We start from the raw sequence: 12,044 nt of genomic DNA on the forward strand, positions 1-12,044 counted from the left end.
TAGTATTTAAGAGCCTGATGGTTGCTCGGAAGATGCTCTTCTTGAACGTGGTGCTCACGGTTTTCGGACTCCTCTACCTCCCGATGATAAGAACAAAATGACAGCGTGAGCAGGGTGATATGGGTCTTTGATATTGTCTGACTTTTTGAGATTGCCTCCTATTGATCCCTTTTGTTGGGGAGGTTAGTACCTGTGGTGCACCAGGCAGTGTCCACCGTTCTCTGTAATCTCCTTCGTTCACAGGCATTCGAGTTGCTAAGCAAGGCCGAGATGCATCCAGTCAATATACTCCCCATTGCACGTACCCTATGTCTCTCGTTTCCCTTTCCCTTGACTCTGTCTGAAGAAGGGTCTCGACCCGAAATGTCACCTATTCCTTTTCTCCAGAGATGTCTGTCTGACCCGCTGAGTTACTCCAGCTTTTTGTGTTTATGGTTTAAACCGGCATCTGCAGTTCCTTCCTACACATACTCTCCATTGTACACTTGTAGCAGTTTAATAAAGTAATCAGTAATACATCTTCAATCTTCTAAGGAAACAGAGATATTTTGATGAGCTTTATTTGTGATTAGATAAATGTGCTCTTTCACTTACTTCCTATTTGGTCAAATCTTGACAGTGCTACGGAACCTTGGAAGTACAGACTCGCTCCTGTCTTTCATTGTTCGAGCCCATGAAACAAAGCATAAAGTTAAGCGCTTCGGGCGACAGTCAGTGTGTGAATAATCCGATTAAAGCATTGCCAATCGCAATATTCATGGCCCAGTCTCTTCAGCTCTGAATTGTGCTGCTAATAGCTCATTGTCAGCTTCCTTGTGCCCCAGACGTGAGCTGTTCCTTCTCCCACCTGGACCTTTTAAAGCTGGAACTTGATGTCTTCCTTTACGTACTCGCACCAGTAAATAGATAATATTCAGTCCCGGGGCAGTCTCACACCTGCCGTACAAATAGACAGCACCACAGCCTGAACAGCTTATTTTTAATTGACCACAAGTGACCAAGTGCTTCTGCTTCCACTTCTGTAAATGGTCAGGTTGCCCTTTCATCCCTTGCAATGACGCTCCTGTCTCCGCTGTGTATCCCGTGCAAATTGTTTTGAGGCTACATTTGACAGAACTTGGTGCAGAACTTGGTTGTGAAGAATATGCGAGAGAGAGGCTCAGCACTTGAGGATGTGAAAATGCGATGTGAAGTATTGGCAGCTTTGAGGAATTGTTTGAGCTCAGTCTACCATCAGAGCAGCCATTAAGCCCATTGCATTCTTCACAAATTCCTTTTACAATTTGATTACTCTACTCTTATACTGGCTCTCTTCATATCCCTTCCATTTTTTTTACCTTGGGAGTTGTTATATGATTGAAGTCTGATATTGAAAATAATTCCTCTGCTGTACATTACAAATTATCAGCATTATCCATTATCCAAGTCCCGAGCTCCTTGAAAGAGGTAACATAAGTAGTGTGGTAAAGAAGATGCATGGAATGTTTGCCCTCATCAGTCAGGGCATTGACTCTGAGAGTCAGGAAGTCATGATGCAGCTTAAAACTTTAGTTAAATTGCCTTTGGAATATTGTGTACAGTTCTGGTTATGCCATTTCTCCTCCTCCATGTGCTCATCTGCCATTCCCGAACCTTCATTTCCCCTTTATACCCCTCCCTCCACTGTTCACTGTTCCCTTCCACCCATCTCCTTTCCTCCGGCTTTACACTTCACTCCACTTCTCTCCTATCTTACATCCTCTTGTCTCCTATTTATCTCGAGTTTACTCCACTCTATCACCTCCCCCCCTCATCTAAATTCACATACAGTGCCTTCCATAATGTTTGGGACAAAGACCCATCATTTATTTATTTGCCTCTGTACTCCACAATTTGAGATTTGTAATAGAAAAATTCACGTGGTTAAAGTGCACATTGTATAAAGGCCCTTTTTATACATTTTGGTTTCACAATGTAGAAATTCCAGCAGTATTTATACATAGTCCCCCCATTTCACGGCACCATAATGCTTGGGACACATAACTTCACAGGTGTTTGTAATTGCTTAGGTGTGTTTAATTGCCTCCTTAATGCAGGTATAAGAGAGCTCTCAGCACCTCGTCTTTCCTCCAGTCTTTCCATCGCCTTTGGAAACTTTTATTGCTGTTTATCAACATGAGGACCAAAGTTGTGCCAATGAAAGCCAAAGAAGCCATTATGAGACTGAGAAACAAGAATAAAACTGTTAGAGACTACACAGCCAAACCTTCGACTTACCAAAATCAACTGTTTGGAACATCATTAAGAAGAAAGAGAGCACTGGTGAGCTTACTAATCACAAAGGGACTGGCAGGCCAAGGAAGACCTCCACAGCTGATGACAGAAGAATTCTCTCTATGATAAAGAAATATCCTCAAACACCTGTCCTGACAGATCAGAAACACTCTTCAGGAGTCAGGTGTGGATTTGTCAATGACCAATGTCCGCAGAAGACTTTGTGAACAGAAATACAGAGGCCACACGGCAAGATGCAAACCACTGGTTAGCCGCAAAAATAGGATGGCCAGGTTACAGTTTGCTAAGAAGTACTTAAAAGAGCAACCACAGTTCTGGAAAAAGATCTTGTGGACAGATGAGACGAAGATTAGCATATCTGAGTGATGGCAAGAGCAAAGTATGGAGGAGAGAAGGAACTGCCCAAGATCAAAAGCATACCACCTCATCTGTGAAACATGGTGGTGTGGGTGTTATGGCCTGGGCATGTATGGCTGCTGAAGGTACTGGCTCACTTATATTCATTGATGATACAACTGCTGATGGTAGTAGCATAATGAATTCTAAAGTGTATAAACCCATTCTATCTGCTCAAGTTCAAACAAATGCCTCAAAACACATTGGCCGGCGGTTCATTCCACAGCAAGACTTTGATTCTAAACATAAAGCTGAAGCATCAAAGGAGTTTTTCAAATCTAAAAAATGGTCAATTCTTGAGTGGCCAAGTCAATCACCCGATCTGAACCCAATTGAACATGCCTTTTATATGCTGAAGAGAAAAGTGAAGGGGACTAGCCCCCAAAACAAGCATAAGCTAAAAGATGGTTGCAATACAGACCTGGTAGAGCATCACCAGAGAAGACACCCAGCAACTAGTGATGTCCATGAATCGCAGACTTCAAGCAGTCATTGCATGCAAAGTATATGCAACAAAATACTAAACACGACTACTTTCATTTACATGACATTGGTGTGTCCCAAACATTATGGTGCCGTGAAATGGGGGGACTATGTATAAACACTGCTATAATTTCTACATGGTGAAACCAAAATGTATAAAAATGGCCTTTATTAAAATCTGCCAATGTGCACTTTAACCACGTGATTTTTTTTCTATTACAAATCTCAAATTGTGGAGTACAGAGGCAAATAATAAATGGTGGGTATTTATCCCAAACATTATGGAGTGCACCGTATCACTTACCAGGCATTGTCCTACCCCCACCTCTCTTTTCCAACTTTCTCCCCTTACTCCATCAATATGAAGACGTCACAGTCCGAAACGCCACTTGTTCATTCCCTCCACAGGTGCTGCCTGACCCGCTGAGTTCCGCACTTTGTTTTTTACTCAAGATTCCAGGATCTGCACTTTTCTATATCTCCACTGTTTTACGTTTTCTGAAGTTGCCATTGGGTAACTTCAGAAAATTGTTTTTCATTTTCACTTCTAGGCTTTTGCGACTTGGCAATGTCACCTATTTTGTCATCTAACATCTCCTGCCTACGCAAGTTGGTAATGGGCAAAGAAAAGGAGCAAGTTAATTCAAAAAGAACAATCTGTTCTCTCCTCAGTTCACTGCCCCATCTTTCTGTCAACTTTAAACCTGTTTATCTCTCAACTATTTTCATTTCACATTGCAGATTCTGCCTTCTCACCTGTTTATTTCTCCGTTTATTGTTTAACTTCTCTCTCCTTGGCCCCCATGAATCTTCCAATGCAGTTCAGCGTCAGCACTATGAATGATACATTGCAACCTTTCTGACTCGAGAAGTTCAATTGCAATTCATTTTCATAATTGAATGCTAATTTACAGGCTCGTCCTTGGCGTCTTTGCGTGACCCACAACTGTCTCCTTTTGCTTATACCATCATCCCTTTAGTTTTAATACCTCCAGCCCTTCACCTTTATTGCAGACCTTCACCTTTGTTTTCTCCTCTGCTCTCTTGTTCAATTTCTTAAAATATGTTATGATGCTAATTTTTCCCAATTCTGTTGAAAGATTACAGGTCCTTCCCAGATTCTAGACATGTAACCCGTAAGGTTGTTAAGTTGGAATATATTTAAATTAAAACATAGGCTAACCAAAACGTTTAACTTAACTATCATAATCATACTTTATTAGCCAAGTATGTTTTGCAACATACGTGGAATTTGATTTCCTATATAGTTATATCAATAAAAAGCAACAAGACACACAAAATATATTTTAACATAAACATCCACCACAGTGACTCCCCCACATTCCTCACTGTGATGGAAGGCGAAAAGAATGTTCAATCTCTTCCCTTCTTTGTTCTCCCGCGGTTGGGGGCCTTGAGCCTTCCGTTGTTGGGGTGATCTTGGCTCCCGAAGCCGGCGGTCGGGCCCTCCGCGTCGGTGCAATCAAGCCCCCGCATCGGGGGATCACACCTGGGTCGGGGCTGGTCGAACCTCCTGCGACTTTGGAGGTTCCCAACATCAGTCTCTACCCGAGGCTGCGAACTCCTCGATGGTGAAATCTGCAGGAGTGTCGATCCTAGGCAAGGGATCGCAGGATCCGATGGTAAGTCTACGGTCCCGTGGGGCTCAAAGTCAGTCTCGAGCAAGGCTGCCAGCTCCGTGATGTTAGGCTGCAGAGCAACCGGAGATACGATCCGGAAAAAAATCGCATCTCCAGCAAGGTAAGAGATTGAAAAAAAGTTTATAAAGGCCAATTAACCTGCAAACCTACACGTCTTTAGGATGTGGGTGTGGGAGGAAAACAAAACACCCGGAGGAAACCCATCGGTCACAGGGAGAACGTGCAAACTCCACACAGACAGCACCTGAGGTCAGGATTGGATCTCGGTCTCTGGTGCTGTGAGGCAGCAGCTCTACTAGTTGCGTCATTGTGCCGTCCTGATTTGGAATTTCCAAAATCAACACTATTTAACTTTATCTATTTTTTAAAGTTAAAGCTGAACGTAATTCAATAGAACTACCTCCTTCTGAAAAGACTTATTACTGTGCAGACATCTACACGCAATGAACATGAAAAACCTGCAGATGCTGGATTTGTGAAATAAAAACAAAAAATGTGGAAAGTACAGCAGGTCAGGCCACTTCAGCGGAAACTGAAGGAGAGTTAATGTTTCAAGTTGAAAATTATTCCAACTGAAAATGTAAATTCTGATTTGCTTTCCCCATTTGCCTCCTGAACTGAGTGCTTCTGATTTATGATTTTGCTTCTGGACTCGATATATTTGAGTTCAGCATTTTCATTCCTTCCCAGATTTGTTGTAATTTCTACATTTTCACCTCCCAGTCTTTTATTACTTGTCCCTTTTTGTCATTTAAACTCTGACACTGCTCTCCATTTTTTCACAGATCGTTTATTCTCCCCTCTACCTTTACCTGGTTTTAGCTCCAGCTGATGTAAACGTAATGACCTGAAGTACTAACTATGTTTCCTGTCCACAGATGCTGTCAGACCTGATAACTGTTTCCATCAACTTGTGTTCTATTTTCTGTTTGTATTTTACATGCAGTCCCAGTTGTAAAAAACAATGTTTATAATCCGTGTTGACTTCGGGAATATAAAAGCCATTGGCATGTAGCTCCAATAATGGCTCAGGAATTAACTATGCTCAGAGAAAGACAGTTGATCAGTAACTCTGTGCACTGACTATCTGATGTCCTTTGTCATTCATCTCTCTTCTTCTTTATATTCTTAGGGGAAAATACACAAAAGATGAGATCTGCACAGTACCCAACCCCAGCAGAATTGGATGCGTATGCTAAGAAAGTTGCCAACAACCCACTGACTATAAAAATCTTCCCAAACAGCGTCAAAGTACCACAAAGGAAGCATCTTCGTCGTACAGTGAATGGTTTAGACACTTCGGGCCAGAGATTTAGTCCTTACCCTTCGCAAGCCGGTTCTAACCGTGGTTTACTCGCAATAGTCAAGCTGCCCACCAAGAGGATAGTGAAGGACTTTGACGGAACCCGGGTGAGGTTGCTGCCAGACGTCGCCATGAACCCCCCGTCCGCACCATACCCTGCACCTAGCACTTTAACCCACCCGCAAAACACGCTGCTGCAACCTGGTTTACATGGATACCGCAAGATGCGCCCAGACGGGGATGCCCCTCCCAACGTCACGGTGTCTACCTCAACCATTCCACTCTCCATGGTTGCCAACCTGCAGCAGAACAGGCCCTCTGACCTGAACAGCATTGTGCACCAGATCTACCAGATGTGCCAGACCAGTGCCGGACTCACCACTACCTCAGTCTGTGAGGGACAGATCGCCAACCCCAGTCCCATCAGCCGCAACGTGCTGATCCACGCCAGCTCCCGGGTGTCGGGCCACGCTGCACCGTCTCACCTGCCCCCCTGCATCGTCAACCCCGGGGACCCGACCGTTGCCATGACATCCCTTGCCCCGGGGAGCGTCGCTATGGGCAATGTGAACAGGATGCCAATGGTTTACCAGAGTGACATAGATTCTACCACGTGGCATCAGCACCAGCTGGCACAGCTGCAGCACATGAGCAGAGACACTGCAGGTCACCAGGGTAAGCTCCAGAGGGAGGTCACTGGAGCCGGATTCCCCGGCAAGACACTGAGCTACCCTGCGGAGCTGTGCCTCGTCCAGCCTTACAACCTGAAGGTCCCCGGAGATAAGTTGTCGCCGTCACCCCCAGTCAACGGGATGCAGGGGGCTCTGTCCTACTCCAACGGGCAGTATTTCCAGCCAATATGGAACAACATCCTTCCGACTCCCAACAGCGACAGCTCGGGGTCCCAGGACCTGGGAATGGTGTTTCATGGAGGAGCTTCGGGGCCAGTAGACTGCGTGGCAGGGACTCACTTCCGAACCGGAGCTGGTTCCTCCGGCCAGACGAATGTCCTGCAGACGGTGGAGTACCTGGGTGCAGACTACCAGAACTCCTGCTTTAGAGACCAGACTATGGGTATGCTGGGCAAGGTCCACAGGTTGCCCATCAGCCGAGGCCCAGAACCAAATGTTAATCAGAGTAGTCACATCCACCATCCCGTGTACAGATGAGATAGTGTTGAGTGGATCAGGCTCTCAAGTAGTCTTAACATCAATTTTCGATAATGTTCTTTTGTGTTGTTGCCTTTTGATTGCCAAACTTGTCAGTGATTTTCATTTAGTTTTTTTGGAGGGTTGAGGAAAGATTGATGCAAACATCTTACTTTGAGGGAGGATATTTTACAGAAATTAGGGTCTGTAGGTCTACCCTAATGCACAGATCAGAACAGATCAGAAACCAGTTTCAGTGACAGTATTTGAGAGGTCAAAATGCAAAGCGTGCACATTCTTGCAATCACAGCTGCACACCAACATCTTTGATTTAAAGTGAGTTGTGAAAAACAGATGGCAAGCAGCCATGAAAATATCTGGCATATGTGCACCAGGCCTTCAGTCGCATTTAGGGGGTTGGTGCCAAGGTGCCAGAATGTCCCCATTAACAGTTTTCACCAGAGAGAGATGGGGGGTCTGCTTGTCACCTTGTGTTGCTCCAGCAAACCCTATCTGAATTTTTGAGTAAAACCTTAAGTGCTGGAGTAACTCAGTGGGTCATGCAGCATCTGTGGAGGGAACAGATAGGTGATGTTTCAGGTAGGGACCCTTCTTCAGATGGAATTTTTGGGTGTGTTACCAATTGGCTGTGGGTAATCTGAGTTTGACTTCACGGTTTTGTGGTCCGACCTCATCCCTTTCCTCTCGTGCCTCATTCACTGCAGGCTTGCTGCAGTCTTTCTAATCTGTGAACTACAGAGCTCTGTTTAACCCTGATGGATGATTCAATTGCAAAGCTCTCACCATGAGGGAAAATTGTTCAGCGTGAAATTCATGGGCCAAGCAGTGACAGATTGCAAGCTCATTTAAATCCGTAGAGTTACATTTATTTTCTCGCTGTAGATCAAAATGTAAGCATAGTTCCAAAGCAGGAGGAGCTGTCCCCACAGATAACATTGCAGTCTGGCTATTATGCTAATTTATTTTAAAGCCCTTTTGCTTTTTCCTCCTCTGGGTCTCTGTGCATCATGATTGCTTTAGTGGCAAGAGCCAGAGGACATATAAAGAGATTAGGCGAGAGAGTGCATGAGTTCCTGGTGAGAGAGTATTATGTGGAGTCAAAGAAGCTTTGCCAGGAGGTGTTCAGCACATCTTGTCTGTGCCTGTCCCATGGTGCAATCCTTACCTATTTTATTCTCTGCTCTTTCCCTGTGGCCCAGCATTTGAGACCTTGGCACTGATATAACACAGTGATATAGGATAGTTCTGCAGGTTCGTAGTGATGCGGGGAGGTCATAAGGTCATAAATGGTAGGAGCAGAATTAGGCCATTTTTGCTCATCAGGTTTACTCCGCCATTCAAACATGGCTGATCTATCTCTCCCTCCGAACCGCATTCTATTGCCTTCTCTCCATAACCCCTGACACCCGTACTAATCAAGAATCTATCTATCTCTGCCATAAAAATATCCATTGACTTGGCCTCCACAACCTTCTGTTGCAAATAATACCTTAGATTCACCACCCTTGACCATTGACCCAATGCAAACTGCTGGTATAACCCCCTCCTTGCACCTTTTCCCACCATTGTCACAATTCTTTAAGCAGCTGGTGGCTGTGAGGAGGCATCACTTGGTCTGCGTAGGAGGAATATGTGTTAAGAGTGAAGCTGTCCAATTGTTGTAGTGTCTATTGGGGACAGATTGCAGTGCGATGACCTAGTCCTGTGTACACCTCCAGTTCTACTCCTGTGTAGCCCAGGTTTGCTTTTAGAAGCGACCCAGTGAACCACGCTATTGCATCAAAACCGACATGAAGGCAGCAGACCAGCACCTTCTCGTGGGACCTGAGAATGGGCCTGTCAGTCATTTCCATGTCAGGGTGATTTTGTTTGTTAATCCTTTTATTTAAATCTGAAACTGTGTTCTGAATCATTATTACAGTTACGTGCAATCACGTTTTTCTGTGGATGATAAATGAGTCTCTCTTCAATTATGAATCTTTCAAGATTGACGAGGGGCTTTGGGTGCACAGATTCCAGGTTTGATCTGTTAAAGTGTTGGAAATGTTCAGGTCAGGCAGGATCTTGGAGAGAAATTTTACAAAAGGTAATCAACTGGGAAGGTTAACCATGTCACTGTCGCTGCAGATGCTGCCTGCCCTGCTGAGTATGGGTTTTATTTCACACGTCCATTTTACTGATGGGTCTAGTTTTGATCTCGGTTGTATCAGATGCCACAGTTCATTTTGCAATAGTTGTTCTCAGCCAGTATTCCTCTTCTAGTTGCTCATCAGAGACACCTGCTGGTGAGAACTGGGGCTTTGACTGTTTTATACTTAACTGTGATGCCTGAGACACTTTGCTGTGTAGACCAGGAGGAGCAGAGCAACCACTGTATATTAGAATATCGGCCAGCGCCATTGCCTTCAAATACCAACTTACATTTATTTCAACAAAGGGAGAAATTTGAGGCGAGCGTTTTTTAAATGTTTCACTACAAAATGTGGTATTAACTGCAGAAAGTGAAAATACAAATTTTCTACCAACCTCTGTTCATTCCTGAAATTAAATGTGTCAAACTAGATTATCTTCTATGGCTTTGCTGAATACCAGTGCACAGGGGAGCTCCTGTAAATCCAATGCCTTTACAATACTCCCCTTCGCCTACTGATCAAATTCTAATCGTGTTTGCTTGTCCTTAATATAAAGGTAAGACTTTTGTTAAATGGTGGATTTAATCACCGTCAAGTTTGGCAGCAAGAGCAGTAAATATGTTTTATTTTACTTCTCCATACACTGGCTGAATATTGCTATACTACTGTAACTTAAAAAAAAAAGTGTAATAATTCTGTACGAATGTTGCCTGTTTCGTGAGGGTCTGAGTGTCAGTTGTGTATGAGTGAAGTCATTGGTCTCCCTTGAAGCTCATTGAAAAGCCTTAAGTCTTTGCTTTCCCTGGATCTCTTATAATGAACACAGTTTGAAAATGGAAAGCCAGCATTGTTTTCAGCACAGAGCTGGTGTTGGTTAACAATTATGCTCACGTGGTTCTCTTAAGCAACAGGAAATTCAGACAAAATATTTTGTCGAATTGTATTTCATTCTGTCTAGTTCAGGGCTGTAACCACTTCAAACACCACCCTCTTTCCCCTGTCCTCAATCACCAAGGCTTCAAAGCTTTACTGACAGTGACTAGGTGTGTGATAAATGTATTTGTGATTGGAATCACCACAATAAGCATGGTAAGGATATTGCATCAGAGTTGCTGGACAAACATTTATTGAATGTGGTGCCTATTTTAAGGAGCATCTGATGAATCTTGTAAGTGACGGCTGCTCAGCAACTGTACAACATAATCCTGTTGATCTTCTCAGCTCTCTGTTGCTCCTCCTCGCCCTTCTCTGACCCCCATTAGTAACCCAATCTCTTTCTCCTCTTCCCCACCCCAGTGAGAGTAAATAACAAAATTACCCTTATTCCAATCTGAAGCCAATTATATTTTAAAATAATTGACATTGAAGCCCCCCATTCTTCTTGCTATGCTTAACCAGAATTGCTAAGAGGCTTTATGTTCTTGTGTTCAAAAGGGAACTGCAGATGCTGGAATATCGAAGGTACACAGTCTGAAGAAGGGTTTCGGCCCGAAACGTCGCCTATTTCCTTCGCTCCATAGATGCTGCTGCACCCGCTGAGTTTCCCCAGCAATTTTGTGTACCTTTTATGTTCTTGTGTTCGTATTTAAAACTGAAGCAGCCAGGGCTTTTTGTTTCAGGACTGCCAATTTTATCTTTTACTCAAAATACTTCAATTGGATAGATTGCAATAATTGTGACTACATTTGTTGGGTTCAAATAGTAATTTTGGCAGTATATCCCTTTTCACAGCCCAATTAATGTAAAAACTGCTTTAACAGTTTCCTCTTTTAAGCTGGGGGACTTTTTTTTAAAAGACTTTCCAATGATTTGAAAGTCTTAAAATCATGAATTTCAATAAAATATAATGTTAAAGCTTTCCTTATATTTCACTACTCAAGCACAATTACTGGTTCCGCCTTCCCTTTTTTGACTGTGTGTATTGAGCTATGTACTAGGTGAGGTACTGGTGCGTACCAGTTTTGCTAATGTTGGTAGCATTAGGCTGGCAAGTTGAGTATAGTTTTTTGGCAGATTCTCTTTCCTGAGTTATTAGCAGGGTTGAACACTGAAGACCTGGTGTCTGTATTAAAATAATTTTGTGACTAGAAAACTTGACAAATTACTGTAATACTCACTGGGGAGGCCTTAAAGGGAGTGCCTCATTGCATCCCAAGCAAGCGTTGGATTTCACAGCTGGCACCTTACTTTCATTGTAATACCTAATTGAGTAGCACAGATAGCTGTAGTAATGACCACTGTGGTTAAATGTATGGCTGTGCTGTGGAAATCAAATTTATTCCAGGTTTAGATGTTTTTATTGTCACAGCAGTTCCTATGACCTACTAAAGCAATGTAATTACACTTAGATTACATTTTTAGAATTCTTTTTGAATAGAAACATTCAGAAATGGATTTAAAATTAGTCTGATCCAATCCTTAACCTGTGGTGTTAACTGAATCCAGTGGGGAGATACTGTGAGGATCTGCTCTGGGAATCACTGACTCATGCTTTGTGTTTCCAAGATGCCATATTCCATTACAACTTTGCCTCAAGGTTTAATTTTTCTCTGTATGATTTTGAATCTCTGTAACAATTCCTTGCAGTGTTGCCACCAGGATTTTTAAAGCCATTGACAATGGAAGC

At 43.3% G+C, this 12,044-nt stretch overlaps 1 protein-coding gene across 1 annotated transcript in view; it reads left to right on the plus strand.

The window, feature by feature from the left end:
* Positions 1 to 9,746, plus strand: part of fam222b (family with sequence similarity 222 member B) — a 42,474-nt gene extending 32,728 nt beyond the window's left edge. Inside the window, exon 2 of the mRNA XM_033045823.1 lies at positions 5,947 to 9,746. Coding sequence (XP_032901714.1) covers positions 5,964 to 7,286 — 1,323 coding nt within the window. The 5' untranslated portion in view covers positions 5,947 to 5,963 and the 3' untranslated portion in view covers positions 7,287 to 9,746. The remainder of the gene's footprint in view (positions 1 to 5,946) is intronic.
* The last annotated feature ends 2,298 nt before the right edge of the window (positions 9,747 to 12,044 follow it).

Source organism: Amblyraja radiata, chromosome 28 (genome assembly GCF_010909765.2).
Source record: "Amblyraja radiata isolate CabotCenter1 chromosome 28, sAmbRad1.1.pri, whole genome shotgun sequence".
NCBI lineage: Eukaryota > Metazoa > Chordata > Chondrichthyes > Rajiformes > Rajidae > Amblyraja > Amblyraja radiata.